The following is a 16,922-nucleotide window of genomic DNA, read 5'->3' as shown; positions in this document are numbered from 1 at the left end:
ACAAATTGAAAATTCCAACAGAATGTCATTGCCTGAAATTTTCTATTCCAGTGCTAAATCAGTAGGGCAATACAATGCAAAAAGCTTTGCTTTGCTCAATCATATATTTATTTTACTGTAATAAATTTGGTAATGGGTAAAGGTATAGATTAGAAATTCAATTTCATCAATGTATGATACAGTCCATCATTCAGTCAGCAGGCTGATTACATTTTGTCCAAAATATTTAGTTACTTACATATGTACATGTAGCTTACAGAAAAAGTAACATTTATCTCGATAAAGTAAAATGAATATAAGAAAATGCTTGCTTACATTGTGTGTAAGTAACATATAACAGATAATTTAAAAAAGCATACACATTCGCATTCACTTTTCCGTGTCCTTCCCCAATTCCCCCTAGTGTGTTTCTGAAAGAGAAGTCACATCTCCCTGTTTTTCTCAAGTAGCTTGAGCCCTGCACAAGTTAAACATATCTTCAAGCATTCTTGGTACGAGTAGTCCTATTTTTATTACTCGTGGTAACAAATTAATAATCCTATTTGTTATATAGATTTTCTCAATAATTTTCTACTATTTATGATGATAACTTTTAAATCTGCGATGGGTGGATTGATATTTGTGTTGTGATATTTTGATAGGAGAAAGTCAGAGAAATAAATTGGGAGAATTTATTTTGAATTTAATTCACCCAAATATATTACATAGAAAACATTCAAAAACTTCCAATAACTGTAAATATGAACATTTTCACTATTTTTTTTTAATTATGAGGGGGAGGGGTAAATTTGTTGAGATATTATGGAAAATTATAACAGGTCATTAACAAATGGGTCTCTAAAAATGGGTCAAAGACATAAATCGCCAAATTTCTTTAAATAGGAAGCAGATGTCTAATAGGCCTGAAATCGAATCCCATGACATGAGACCCATATCTGATGTTGGATAACAAATTTCAAGAGTCAGTGATTAGTAGTTGCCAACAAATATGTTTCCTGCACATACAACATTCACCACACTATTTCCAGGTTTTATTATGTGAAATTCAGTCAAGGCAAGTGCAATTTTGGCGTGAAATTTTTTTTAATCATATTCCGCTTTTCCTTCAACAAGTAGAAAACTCAAATTTCTGAAAGAATATGTTAAGTTTGGAACACAGGGAAAGTTAATCTTTATTTGATGTTTTCCTGTGGAATACCTCATTTTAAGGAAAAAAATCCAAGAACACTAAGCACCTTACAGTCTCTTTTAAAGTAACGATGGTTTCAATACCTTTAATTCAGTGCCAATATCCTGTAACTGCTTCTTCATAGATGATACTTCCAAATATCTCTGTGATAGAGAAAACAAATTTATCTGTGTATTCTTTTTTTATAAATGTATTTCATATAATTTTACATCTAAGAATTGTCACATTACTATGTCAATATAATATATTAAGGTAGATCATGCATATGGAATGGATGATTTTTTTGATCATCTTGAAAATTCATACAAAATATATATTTCAGTAAAGTGAATAGTGTTCATCAAAACAAAAATAAGTCTCTAAGATGTTTTAAAAGATTTTTTGACATAAAACTAATTCTCTAGGTGGTACCTCTTCTGAATTGTGGTGTTCCACCCCCTTCAGAGAAATTTTGACCTTATATAATATGGCCTAATGAGGGATAAGTATTCTTTGTAACAATTCATAGTGCATTCTGTAGTATTTTAATTTAAAGGATGAAAATCCCCATCAAACCTATATAAAATCTAGAAAAAATCAAGTTCAGCGGCTTATGCCTTTTAAATCCAAATTCTAAAGTGTGTTTATCTAACATCACAAATAAGAAAATCACATAATACCTTGTTGTGGAATACAAAAACAAATATCTAGCCATGCAAATGTTAAGGTCATTCAATAATTAAGCATGTTTTAGGTTACAGACCACCAATTCAACCAATGAGCATTTGGAACGTACGCAAAAATAGTCCTACGCAGAAATTACCCCTGTTCCTCATAGTGCTGTGAAAAAAGTTCTCATCTTACTTAAAAAAATTTAAACAGTTTCTGAAAGGAAAAACATTTCTGTACATTTTATAGATGCATTTTGCTTCTTGTGATGTGAAGCCTAATCTCCATAATGATTTTTAAATATACCCCTATCTTGTGAAAACACTGGGATTTCCCATGCTATTTATAGACCCTTCACTTCCGGTGACCAGTACTGCACTGCAAGTCTGCTAACCCCACATGCCATTCTGAGGATTGTGAGCTGACATATGTAGAATCATGCTGATATATAGTCCTCTGCAGGTTAAAGTTAAGGTAAAGTCCAGAGAAGCCATTGAATATTGTGAAATTAGCATAGAAGCCTATGGAAAGTGGAACTAGTGGTTTTTAGCCTTCAAGTTAAAATTACCTCATTTAAATGAACTTCTTGAATTCCTTTCAACTCTCTGGCATGAGCCAGCTCATGCTGCAAGAATATAATTTCTATTTTAATTTGAATTATTACACATTTAATTAATAATTCCTGAATGCATAAATCATTGTAGTTTTGTAATTTTTGCCAAAGCTCTGAAATTATTTTCACTGTTTTATGGAAAATTCCACATATTAATGTTAAAACTGGATAATGATAGACTTTATTATCGTAAATTTTGCTCTGTTGCATATTTTTCAATAATAACAATATTATAACAATTGCTACAGTCAACCCTCGGTAGCTCAAACTCCATGGGACCATTGAAATGTGTTCGAGTTATGGGGAGTCCAAGAAATTGAAGTTCGAATATTTCCGGATTTTTTTCATTGCCGGTCCGAGTTCGACTTTATCGTTAGAAATTGCTTACTTCTTACAAAGTTGTGTTAGTTCATGGATCCTTTTCATTCACTTTCGGAAGATTATGTTGATTTGTGGACATTAAAAATGCTGTATTCGCTTAAAAAAAACGTTCAGAGTTTGAGTTCCTTGGTCAATAATTTGTTTTTATCCGATTTCCTTTCATCATACTGACTTCGGAACATTCTCGAAAATTAATCAGTACTATGTTAAGATCAAAACTACCTAATTAGTGATGACTTAAGTATTACCTGTAATTAACTAAAATGACACTGACTAATGACAGGGTTTCAGTTTTTCACACCTTTTCTTATCCAAGCTGACAAAACGGCTGACGAGTTTGAGCTAGTGATGGTTTTTCTCTAAAATTTACTACCGAACGGACCGACTGGTCAGTTCGAGTATTCGAGAAATCGAAGTTTGAGAAATCCATGGTTATTTATATGGATTATATCGGAGAAAATTTTGGTACTTCGAATTGTGTTCGAGAAATCCTGGGTGTTTGAGCCATCCGAGTTCGAGCGAGTGAAGTTCGACTGTAATTTACAGCAGTCAGGAATTTAAGTGTCAGTCCTGTAAGAATCAGGCAGTAGGTGAAACATAGTACGAAAAACCCACCAAGGTCAGGAAACGCTGCCAAAAGCCTCATTTTTCTAACATTCTATCAAAAAATTTCTGAGCAAATCCAATGATACCGAGATCAAATAATGATTTTTTTAAATAGAGAAAGCATCCTTGATTGTTATTTTATTGTCAGATCAGTGGGATTTTGGCATGCATATTGCTGATTTTTCCCATTTTGCCTGATTTTCACCAACACTTGAAAATTGGACAAGAAAATGAGCAAAACAGATATACCAATCTATTCATGTAATTCAATACAAAATGATAATTTTTCCATGAACATATAAATATGAAAACAGTGCCATTAATGAACTTTTAGCTTAATGAATTCAGATTTGTTGAGCAGAGTGTGAAATGTGTTAAATTGTCCAACTTTGATCATTGAATCAAGAAGTATTACAGTACTTTCTAATTTTAGGTCATGTTGAAAGCAAATTATTTTTTTCCAGCAGCACAAAATATACCTTTATTAACATCTCGAACACATTTGACAGCATTGTTGGCACAATATGCTCAAACATAAACCATATAAATATATATTAATAGAATATTGCAAAATATCTATAAAATTCTGTTAACAGGAGTATGTACTGTTAAAAAAAATCTCAAAAATCAATACCAGAGAACAAAATCTTGTACTGTTAATTTATAAGGAATTACACCATATTATTATTAAAACACAGATATATAAATTACCCTGCACTCTGCCAATTCTTTGTTCAGTGTGGCTTTCAAAGATGTTACAGATTCCAACTGTGAGGCTATTTCATTCAACTGCAATCAAAAAAGAAAACAGTCCTGTTATTTTTAGAAGGATGGGATACACCATTCATTCTAAGTCCCAATAAAGTATAAATTTTGCATTATAAATCAGACATATTAATATATTAAAACTCAAATTATCATTTTTGTGTTGTTTTTTTTCTTCATAGCATTGAACTTGAAGTATATCAAAATAAGCACTAAATAATATGTTAAGTTCAGCATGGAAACATATGATAATAATATGCTTGTGAAAAACATGTGATTATCATATGTGAACTAAAGTATATACTCTTTTCATATATCTTTCATACAATATGATTTTCACGTGTGACACCTTCTGCAGTGGACAGAAAATTAATGAGACAAAAACAGTATGGTATGGACATAAAACTCTTTGATTAAAGACCTTTGTTTTTACGTCACAACATTCATTTTCCAAGTTGTTTCTTTCTTTCTCTAGATATGTAACTTTCACAGACAGCTCAGTTTTTCTTTCTTGTAGTTTTGTCACTGTTACTTTCAATTCTTCATTTTCTTCTATAATGTCATGTCTCGAGTCAACAACTTGCTGTAAACTAAAATTATAAAAGAAATATGAAGTTGCATGCATTGTGATGCCAGGTACAGTGTTCTAGGTTTTTATAAAAAATTTATGTTAACAAATACACAGAAAATTGAAGATTAAGTTTCCCACACTTGCATTGCTTTCCAAACTTAACAAATCATTTCATTTTAAAAATTGAGTTTTCAACTTGCCCAAGGGAGAGTGGGGCATAATAAATTACTTCCCGACATCAAAATTGCACTTGCCCCAGGTGACATAATAAAAAAAAAATTCTATATTCTCATCCAACTTTTCTGAAAAATTTGGGTTTAAAGCGAAGTTTATTTTTTATTTTTTCTTCAGTAACTTGTCAGTCGTGCTGAAAAACTAGCGTTGTTGTGATGACCACCTATGTGTGTTTGGTGAACGACATTACCAGTACAAAGGTATTGAAACAGCTCTATTCAAGTATATCTTTTCTACTGCAACAACCTATACCAGGTTTCATCAAATTGGACCCAAGCAGCTAAAAATTATGATAATGATAACACATGGATATTTTCAGAAATCTGAGTCAAGAAATATTGTTCATTACACATTTTCGAAAATTAAAAATACAGGGGCAATTCAGGATGAGAATCTAGGATTTTTTTTTATTATGGCCTTATGGCAATAGTCAGAAAATCCAACATAATTTGTACTTACACTCCTTGAGACGTTTAGGTTTCCTGCATGCACAATACCCAAATGCACGCTAAACGCTTACCAAACGCACGACAAATGAACGCTTCTATCGTGCGTTTAAACGCACGATTAACGAACGCTCCTAGAGTGCGTTTAAAAGCACAATAGAAGAACGACGAAAAATAATAATATTGATACATAATGAAGACAGAACAAAAAATAGAAAATAAAATTAATGAAATTATATAAATTAATAATAGCAAAAAATATAAAAATAACAGTTATATTGAAGAAATAATCAAGTACAAAAATAATGAATGCTTCTATTGTGTGTTTAAACGAACACTCCAAACATGCATTTAAACAAACGCTTCTATTGTGCGTTTAAATGGACCCAAAATGATGTGTAAACACACGATAAACGATGCACGCACACTAAAATGGGAAACGTTTGTTTTGTTTGTTTGTTTATTGGGGTTTAATGTCCGAGTAGCAATATTTCAGCTATATTCAGACAATGAACGTGAAATGAAATGAAGGATGGGACACAAGGACAACAGGATCGACAAACTTTGATTGCCACTAGAAAAAGGGGGGATGGGCAAGGTCGGGCAATTTAGCCTCTTGTGGCAGAGCGCAAAGGTTCCTACTCCTATCAAATACCATAGCAGGGTTCTTTAACGTGCGAGGAACGTGACATCTTTCCCAACACGGTGCACCACTATGGTTTTCCGTATTATAGCCTGACAACCCCAGCATGTAACACCCCAGGGGTACCCCATTCCACCACCTGGGGCACACATCCCAGTTGCTCTGTGGGCAGAGAGCTTAGCCCCCGGCTAGGTTCCTGAGCACTATTTAGTCACCTTTTACGACAAGCTTAGCGCTGCTGCAGACCTATTCTTTTGACACCAGGACCTGCATGGGGCAAAATGGGAAACGTGAACGTCTCAAGGAGTGTAATAAACTTTGTGCAAAGTTTGAATAAAATCTGTCATCTTGTTCAAATGTTATCTTCTGTAGTAAGACAGTCATTAAGCACTAGAGAACAATATTTCGAAGGGAGATAATCCATAAATATTTACATAGAAAGCACCAGAGAACAATATTTAAAAGGGAGATAATTCATAAATATTTACAAAAAATCACTAGAGAACAATGTTTCAAAGGGAGATAATTCATTGATTTAAAAAAAAAAAAAAAAAAAAGCATTACAAATTAAATGGATTATAAATCCCTGTGTTTTGAGTGTATCCCATACTTTTTAATCTTCCTCTGTAGTTTTTCTATCTCTGTATTATTAATAGTGACTATATCTTCCTGTACATCTAGCTGTTGCCTCAGCTTTGTGTTCTCGTCTGACAGCTTTCTGTTCTGGTACTGTAGATCAGCTATAGTATTCTGTTGGTCAACTGGGTCACTGAAAAAGGTGGAAGCATTTGGTCATAAAAGTAATTTCAGTGGGTTTTTGAATCAATCTTGGCTGATTTTATACCAATCGTCACTTGCGAAGCTAACGATATACGTCCAGCTAACTGAATAGGTATTAAATAAAGCAAAAAAAAAATGTGTTTACGGTAACTCCACAGACCATCATTTTATTGCTGTGACCCTAACTTTTTTATCAACAATTTTCTGAAATTCCATAAATTCCTGCATTTTCTGTTACTGGTACCAGTATTTATTGTATTAAAAAACAATGGCGGCCTCCAGTGCCAGTACTACCAGCATTTTGTCGCTAACTTTTAAACAGTATACCCATTTAAAAGCAGACAAAAATGTCATAGCTTCATTTAGCAAATAATCATGATATGAATGTTCAATGGCAGCTAATGTTGGTTCTGACATATTGACATATACATGGATACATCAGTTCTTCTGTGTAATTGCCCGTTGTATCCAAAACAGTAAAACTGTCATATATAAAGCCATTTAAAAATGAAAACAAATTATAATTTAAAAAGAAAACTAGCTCATACACCAGAATGTGCACCATTACAGCGCCTTCTGTTTTTTCTCTATGTAGCTTACTAGTCAAGAAACTACAATTGAACTCCCCCCCCCCCCAAAAAAAAATATATATAAATGAAACAACCCTATTTTTTTTTCAGCATGTGACAATAAACATACATATTTTCTTTTGGCCTAAGTCCAAAAGAAATGGGCCAGGGAAGGGAATTCAAATTGAAAGTAGCATTTAAACTGATATAAATTTAAAATATGCATTAAATAAACAAAGAAAAAATTTTTTAAAATATTTACAGCATCTTGATCCAGTACGCTTAATTATTATTTTGATAATGAAAAACTGTCAGGGGTTTCATTATTTTTTTTTGCAATCAGGCAGGGATCGAATTTTACTGGAAATACTGGCTAAATGTGAGTGGAATTTCAACTTAGCAAGTTGAAGCTACATCATGCCGGCAAATTTTAGCGAGTGTTTTTTTTTTTTTTTTTTACAATTGCCAAGTTTCACCTTTGAGCTTCAGGATCATTATAACACTTGATAAGAGGGTTATTTCTTCTGCCATAAAGCGTTTTACTGACCAGGGGATTTAAACATGAAAATTAAATCTTGAAAGGCTTTTTTAATAACTAACAAACAGAAACTCTCAGAAGTAGGCTTAGATCATGCAGATAGTGACACCACAAGCCACCCGTACAATAACATCAACATTGTCATTAATCAAGCTGTTACTGCTTCTTTAAAGACTGTTATGAAATGGGGGAAGGAATTTCAAATCATTTAATGAGAATTGACATGAGTGGAAAGGCACTGGACAGTTTCAAGTCCAGACCATTTGTTACCAGCTGATGGTATAATGGACAAAAAACAAAGAGGCCAATTTCTGCCCATTATGGCCCTAACTTATAGTTGTTTGTTGTATTATACTGTCCCTTATTGCCCTAACCAATAGTTGTTTGTTGTATTATGCTGTCCCTTATGGCCCTTACCAATAGTTGTTTGTTGTATTGTACTGCCCCTTACGGCCCTCACCAATAGTTGTTTGTTGTATCATACTGTCCCTTGTCGCCCTAACCAATAGTTGTTTGTTGTATTATGCTGTCCCTTATGGCCCTCACCAATAGTTGTTTGTTGTATTATGCTGTCCCTTGTTGCCCAAACCAATAGTTGTTTGTTGTATTATGCTGTCCCTTATGGCCCTCACCAATAGTTGTTTGTTGTATTATGCTGTCCCTTGTCGCCCAAACCAATAGTTGTTTGTTGTATTATGCTGTCCCTTGTCGCCCAAACCAATAGTTGTTTGTTGTATTATGCTGTCCCTTATGGCCCTCACCAATAGTTGTTTGTTGTATTATGCTGTCCCTTGTCGCCCAAACCAATAGTTGTTTGTTGTATTATGCTGTCCCTTATCGCCCAAACCAATAGTTATTTGTTGTCTTTTGATTGTATTTTAGCTGTTTAAATTGTTTTATATTACTTAATATTAGAAAATTTAGCAAGTGACAATTATCAATCCCTGGCAGATACCTTTGGTTTTGTAGGAGTTACTTTATATCATCATTTTACTTTATAAAAATGTATGAAATTTTAAAATTCTTGAAGTACCTTTCAGCAGTTTAGAAGGGTAAAAGTACCTGGTAACACCTCTTAATGAACGACCTGAACTGTTTTACCTATCCTCTCGCACTCCTTTCAGCTATCATCTATTTTTCAATAACTTCATTATTGTAAGAAAAATGTATACATGTGTAAGTGCCGGGCTTGGTTGTAGGCTGTGCCTAACTCACATTAAATACTGCTACTAAAGTACAGGCTCAGTACATGTATGTAAGAACAGAACGACTGCCACAGGATGTAATGCCATAATCAATCAATCAATCTGTTTAGTTCTGTTTAACAAGTATATTAACAGCACTTATTTTTTGATTTAAGGAGATAGACCTAGGGTAAGGGACATAACTCTTAAAATCAGTGATATGCTTGTATTATATTCAATTTCACTAAAGCCTATCAAGCTTTCGTTTGAAATAGAATGAAATCAATCCATGTTACTTTGATGCTTAGGCCAAGAAAAATGAGTCTTGAAAAAAAAATAGTAAAAAAATCTCATGGATTGCTTTTCCACAGTGTTTCTATGGCAATTTTTTTAGACCTAGGTTTTTTTAGCTTGTCAATGAATGAACTAATAAAGAGCTGCGCTTTAAGCGCATGATACACCCATTGCCCTTTTAAGTTGTCCGTAAGCTTTTAATGAAGTTATAATGATCAACTAAAAAAACTGTGTCAAATACCCCCCTCTTCGTCACAAAAAAAAAAGTCAATTAAAAATGCACCAAAAATTTGGCACATCATAACAAATGGTCTGTTTTCAACGCTTTTTCAACGAATAAATTTCCTTGGCCATTTCTGCCTTTATTTAAAGAGTAAAACTTCACAACACAAAAAAGTAAAAATTCGACATTTATACAAATTGGAAGGGGGCTTACTTCAATACATATGAATAATTTCACCTAAGTTTCATAAAAGTTAATGAAAGCGTTTTTGAGTTATTGTATGAAAACTTGAAAATCCCCCTTTTTTAAGTATAAAAATTCATAACACGGAAATGATAAATCTGAAATTTATAAAAATCAAAAGAGTACTTACGTCAATATATATGGACAATACACCAAAGTTTCATAAAAGTTGTTGAAAGTGTTTTTGAGTTATTGTCCAAAGTGTTGACCACAGACAAACAGACAATGGTATACCATAATATGTCCCGTCTTGGACGGACGTATAAAAAGGGTATCAAAAATGTTAATAGAGATTCCATATTATGGAGCCAAGTTAGGGGTGATGGACATTTGTGCTTTCTGTGGTGGAGAGGGTGTCGACCCAAAAGCAGATTCAAAACAGCAATATAAGACAATGGTGCCCATTTGTAACATGTGTTAGGGAAAGGGAATGAAGGAGATCGTAGTACGTCCTTTTGGCAAGCATTGAATAAAATGAATTGAACACAGCTGTTTTCTTGATTTCATGTATGATAATTATTTAATGCCAAAGCAATGAAGATGCTATTAACACAAAAACAGACATTGACAAAATTTAAAGGAAATATACAGGACCAAAACAAAAAACAAAAACAAAACCAACAGAAAATATGAAATTACAAGATGATAATTGTATGTGCACACAAAATATAAGTTCATCTGACAGATTACTGTAAAGATAGTTGCTTCAAGTTGAATGCTGTTTAAGAGAGGTTAGTCCTCATAATAGACATAAACAACATAACAAAATTACAATCAATGATAACATCTTGGTAATATTAACATTTCAGAACTACAAAATGTTACACCATTAGAGCAAAAGACGAAAAAATCCCCTTCGTTTATCAAAATGCCTTTCTTGTTGCTCTTAACTCTCTCCCTGCCTGGTCATATATTTACTTCTAAGTTGGGGAAATTAACAATCATTTTTCTTTGGCCTAATATGAGATTGATGCCAAATACAAAAAAATTGACACACATAAATTATTGCAGATTATTTTTTACTTTGACTTGTACTAGATGCTATCCTCTTCAGACTTATCTTTCTGCTATTTTAAGATGTTTTTTTTTACCAAGGAATCACTAGATAAGGGAGATAATTCACACTTTAAAAGATTAATTTGGTTAATCTGATTGATGCTATTATTTTAATCCTTTTATGTAAACATTTTCATCAAACAAATTGAATTACAAAATGGAAACCTTCATGTGCCACCCCTTAACTTATTTGCTTGATTCTTATATGGAACTGTACTTGAAATTTTAAGGAAAATCTAACACAATTTCACCTTAAAATTTTAAAGATGTTGCACCCAATGTTGTGCTAAGAATACCCTCACTATACAATTTCTGTCAAATAAAGTCATGCTGTAAATATGAAAAAGATAAACGAGGAACCTGGTAAAAGTAGACAAGGTACAAGTCATAATCCAATAAAATATACCAAATATCTAAGCATTCTCTCCAATAGAAGATAATGGACGGATTGACAGACAAGATGATAGCAATATAGTCCATTCTTATTAGGTGAAGGTGTAACTACATATCATTATCTTGACATTTTGAAGCAGAGAATATCTGCCACTATAACCCAATGCAAATTAACTCATTAAGAAACAACCTCTTTCGTAAACTGATACACGTAGGAATGCAACAAGAAACTATAGGTTTTTTTTTCGTTTAAATGATGAAGCTCAGCACTAAAACATCAACAGGCTATAAAAAAATGTGACAATTATGTAAAAGACCTGGAAGTTTTCTATTGACAGGGTTAAATATAAAGTAAAATCTGCATATATCAGTTTTGTTAAGCAACAATAAAAACTACAGTGAATTCTGTCTAAACAAGAGACCCTGAAAAAAACTTGTCTAAACCAGACAAAGTAATATCCCTTCATATTGGTTTATATGTTTTTTTTTTTTTACTTTGATAAAAAAAAAAAAAAAAAAAATTTCTAAACCAGTCACACTGACATCCCTTCATATTAGTTTAAATGTATTTTTTTTACTTTGATAAACAAAACACCTGTCTAAACCAGACACTGTAATATCCCTTCATATTTTTATTTTGATAAACAAAACACCTTTCTAAACCAGACACTGTAACATCCCTTCGTATTTTATTTTGATAAACAAATCACTGTGTAAACCAAACTAATTTTAAAATCCCAGGGGTTCAGTTTAGACAGTTTTCACTGTTTTATACCACATATACACTAAATTACTCACAATTCTGTACCAAATGTTCCAACTACAGAGGAATCCATACTGCTGCCATTCAACTGAGATATATCTGGAAAACAGAGAAAAACAATAAAATTAAAAATTACTATTGACAGGCTAAAGGAATATCTACAGGCTGACAGGCTTAAGGAATACCTACAGGTTGACAGACTAAAGAAATATCTACAGGCTGACAGGCTTAAGGAATGCCTACTGGTTGACAGGCTAAAGGAATACCTACAGGATGAAATAGTTATCAAGCAGAGACATAATTGGAAAACAGAGAAAAACAATAAAATTAGAAGTTACTACTGACAGGCTAAAGGAATATCTACAGGCTGACAGGCTAAAGGAATACTACAGGCTGACAGGCTTAGGGAATACCTACAGGATGAAATAGTTATCAAGCAGAGACATACCTGGAAAACAGAGGAAAATAATAAAATTAGAAGTTACTACTGACAGGCTAAAGGAATATCTACAGGCTGACAGGCTTAAGGAATACTGACACGATGAAATAGTTATCAAGCAGAGACATACCTGGAAAACAGAGAAAAACAATAAAATTAGAAGTTACTATTGACACGCTAAAGGAATATCTACAGGCTGACAGGCTAAAGGAATATCTACAGGTTGAAATAGTTATCAAGCAGAGACATACCTGGAAAACAGAGGAAAATAATAAAATTAGAAGTTACTACTGACAGGCTAAAGGAATACCTACATGATGAATAGTTATCAAGCAGAGACATACCTAGAAAACAGAGGAAAACAATAAAATTAGAAGTTACTACTGACAGGCTAAAGGAATACCTACAGGCTGACAGGCTTAAGGAATACCTACAGGATGAAATAGTTATCAAGCAGAGACATACCTGGAAAACAGGAAAACAATAAAATTAGAAGTTACTACTGACAGGCTAAAGGAATACCTACAGGATGAAATAGTTCATCAGAAATATATCTCTGGAAAAAGAAGAATGAGTTTACCACAGTCACCTACAGGAATGAGATATGAGAAATGATGCAGATATTGACAATATACAAATGAAAAGAGAAAGTAGCTACTGGAAGAAATGGAGCATGTACAGGTACAGTTTATGGAAACAGATACTTGATACAATGGTAGCATATGTGGACAATGTAATGCAATTTACCAAGGACAGACATGATTTAAGAAATCACCAAAAATATGGAAATTGACAAAATTGAAAGTGTACATATAAAAAAAACAGAGAAACATAATAGTAAAATCTGGAATTCAGTGCCAAGAACATCTGAGGATTTAACTTGTGTGCACGGAACAATATTCGCACACTTGTTAAATTTAGGCGTTCTTCGGCACTTGTCATAATTTTTCGGCTATTCACTCTTTCCAATTAATTATCCTATCATTAATAATGCATCATATTAGAGCTCGACACGACAGAATGTTTTGGTGATTAGTAAAACAGGATCGTAGAAATATTTACGGAATATTCTTTATTTATGTATCAATATGCAGTACTTCTATCAGTACCAAACCAACTTATAAGGTGATGTCATGAGCTAATCGGAAGCTATTGGTAAAAATAAAAAAAGTCTGTGTATCAATTCCTTCAAATAAAGAGATTTGCAAAATGGCTATCCACATATATCTCAAAGATTACAAATTTTGCAAAGCCTTGTCCATTTCACAAAAGCACATTTTGCATTTAATAAAGGTTATCTATTTTTGGTTTGGTCATATGTGTATGATTTTTCATATGAGCCTAGTTTAATGCAAAGGTGGTCTTTCCCTATAAGTTCATTTAAACCATTTTTTAGGGAAGAAATTTATACCTGAATAATAGATTTGTTTTTCAATTTTAATGTAACTTAAAATTTCATTGAAGGAATACTTCCTATCCTACAAATCTTTACATTATTGTCTGTCCAATTAAAAGTCAAATGGTAACATTGTATTTAAAACTCCCACACTTAATTTGAGTATCAAAAACCTTTAAATTTACAATAATAATTTAAATCCCAACCTTTTCAAACAATAGTTGATTATCACCTTTAATGACAGTTTTCAACAGAGAAACAAACAAACCTGTACTACAACTTAATGACATTTACTAATATGATCAATAGGAATAGTTTCAGTAAAAGTGTGAACTCTGAACACAAATAACATAAATTTAAAAGTGATAAAATTTTTGTTCTGTCAACAGAATACATATCCCAGTGTAAATCAATATATGTACACATGTATAACTAATTTTGTGATAGAGGAAAACAAATATTGAGAGTAATTATCCATGGCGTGGAATTAGCTTCAGGAGACAATGCTACTGGAATTTACAAAGCCCAAAGCTCTTACAAAAAAGTACTATATTGTCAATACAAAAAGAGTCATTGTTTCCAAGGAAAGTGTAAATACCAAGCGTCAGTATAAAAAAAAGTGAAAATCCATTGGCAAGAACAAACAAGAAAAGGGATAAACATGAAGTTGCATGCGTTGTCATACTACGCATACCCCAGCTCGTACTTCTTTACAACATGTGCCATATCTATATGAATCCAGACACTAAATTTGAAATGAATCGACCCATTGGAAGATGAGATTTTTGTGACTAAAATTTTCCTACAGTTTGGATTTTGATAAAATTTGAACTTAACCTGTATTTTTATGATACTGAACAATTATGCAATGTTCATTAAAAATCACTGATCCTTTCTCAATTTTTCATCTGGAAACTGTCAGGGGCCATACCAATATTTTAAATATGATTTTTTTGGAGGGTATCACATAATACCTAGCCACCTCTTGTGATGAGGTATTAAAAGGTATCAAACAAAGTAATACAACAAGCAACCACCCGTAATCTGATAGTAATTAGCTGCCTTAAAATACTATGATTATTATTACTATGGTATGTAGTGCATTCTGTGTGAAATGAACCTGTGTATACAAACAATCTGGCTTGTATACAATACAATACTGGATTGAGATGGACATTATGTATCATACTAGAAGATATGGATTATGCTGATGATCTAGCATTACTATCACATACAGAAGATCACATGCAAAAAAAAGACATAAAAATTTGAAAATAGTGCTAGAACGATTGGACTTAAGATCAATGCCAAAATGATAATGTTAATGTGCCTAAACACAGAAAGACCACCAGTAATAACTGTTGATGGAAAACAACAAGAACAGGTAGACTCATTGAACTACCTAGGAAGTCTGGTAACTATAGAAAGTGGGGCTGAAAATAATATTAAGATCAGAACAGGAAAAGCATGGTTAACATTTAATAGATAAGACAACATCTGGAAATCAACAGCCTGTTCTAAATCGACAAAACATAAAATATACAATAGCTGCATACTATTTGTGCTTCTGTGTGGCTCCGAGTGCTGGAGAATGACAGAAAAAGACGTCAACAAACTTTCTGTATTCCATAACAACTGCCTAAGGAAGATAGAGAAAATTTTCTGGCCAGAAAAAATCTGCAACAAAGACCTACACACAATAACAAACGCCAAAGACATGGAGACCTTACCAGTGCAAAAAAGATGGCTTGGTCATGTTCTTGGCAGAACATCAGACGACATGATCAAGGTAGGCCTTAGATGGACACCTGAAGGAAAGAGAAAGAGAGGTAGACCAAAAACAACATGGAAATAAACAATAGAGAAAATGAAATTAAAAACAGAGGATTCACCTGGGGTACTATTGAAAGAAAAGCAAACGACCGAGAAAAGTGGAAGAAACTTGTCCTTGCCCTATGTGCCAATAGGCATAGCAAAGCCTAAGTAAGTAATACAAACAATCTGTTTTATGTTACAATAACTTTGCTCTTCCTTATAAAATCACTTGAGACAAATGAGAATTTATTACACTGTGAAATACGTAGTTGATCTTTTGTAAAATTTGAATATTTTGACATGGAGTATTACCATCTTTCTTCAGCCTAGATGCAATAAAAGTGATATTTTTCACCACCTTAAAAACCCCTGTTTTCTTTAAACACGAATGTTTATTAATATTTCATCTTCAACAAAGAAAGAAAATAACTCACCTTTAGACAAAGAATCTTCAGTCTGTTCTAACCCATCTTCACATTCTATCTCACTGCAGAAAAAAACAATGGATTTAATAGACAGTTGACTTGTGAAAATGAAAATTTTTTGTCCTTTAAATATGACTTTTGACAGCCTCAAGCTTTAATTTTTGTGCATTATTAAAAAGGGATCTAAGAAGGTTCTTGCAAAAGAGAATTTGATTTTAAAGGCCATTTTGTAAGATTAGACCCAATTAACAAATTACTACAAATAGTGTGTGAAGCCTCCTCAGGCAAAACTAGCCAGATCGGAAGGGTTGTACTTACCCTAACTGATTAGTGAAAATCTACTTTGGCAAGTTGAAATGGAAAGTTACTTGCCAATTAGGGCTATTCCAGAATTTGTTGTTGGGGGTGGGGGGCACACTATAAAATTTTGATAGGTGGTTTTTATCAAAGATAATTAGCCTTAACAATGAAAGAAAACTGTATGCATGGAGGGGGCAAATAAAAAGTGCCTCCAGACCCCCCCCCCATACATTTATTTCTGGAATAGCAATTTGGCAAGAAGAATAAAAAAGTTTCAAACACTGCTGAAATGACCCCTGGTCCTTTCTCCCACACTATAAGTACAAGTCCAATTCCCTTTCACTGGGAACTTTTTCAAAAATTATCATGTAAATCTTGAGAACAAAATCTGTACATCCCATCCCTTAT

The 16,922-nt window shown here is 33.0% G+C and overlaps 1 protein-coding gene across 9 annotated transcripts in view; it reads right to left on the bottom strand.

Annotated features, from left to right (window-relative positions):
* The window catches only part of LOC148613191 (uncharacterized), a 164,652-nt gene that overhangs the window by 130,722 nt on the left and 17,008 nt on the right, over positions 1-16,922 (bottom strand). For all 9 annotated transcript variants that reach the window (XM_088586413.1, XM_088586414.1, XM_088586420.1 and 6 more), the window contains 7 exons: positions 16,224-16,276; positions 12,175-12,238; positions 6,707-6,865; positions 4,624-4,792; positions 4,149-4,226; positions 2,406-2,462; positions 1,273-1,332 (listed from right to left, as the gene is read on the bottom strand). In XM_088586413.1, coding sequence (XP_088442539.1) covers positions 1,273-1,332; positions 2,406-2,462; positions 4,149-4,226; positions 4,624-4,792; positions 6,707-6,865; positions 12,175-12,238; positions 16,224-16,276 — 640 coding nt within the window. The remainder of the gene's footprint in view (positions 1-1,272; positions 1,333-2,405; positions 2,463-4,148; positions 4,227-4,623; positions 4,793-6,706; positions 6,866-12,174; positions 12,239-16,223; positions 16,277-16,922) is intronic.

Source organism: Perna viridis, chromosome 6, assembly GCF_037379345.1.
Source record: "Perna viridis isolate PV_CMFRI_1.1 ecotype Kerala chromosome 6, ASM3737934v1, whole genome shotgun sequence".
NCBI classification, from domain to species: Eukaryota; Metazoa; Mollusca; class Bivalvia; order Mytilida; family Mytilidae; genus Perna; species Perna viridis.
Note: the sequence above shows the minus strand (reverse complement) of the source record. Positions and strands in the feature narration are given on the sequence as shown.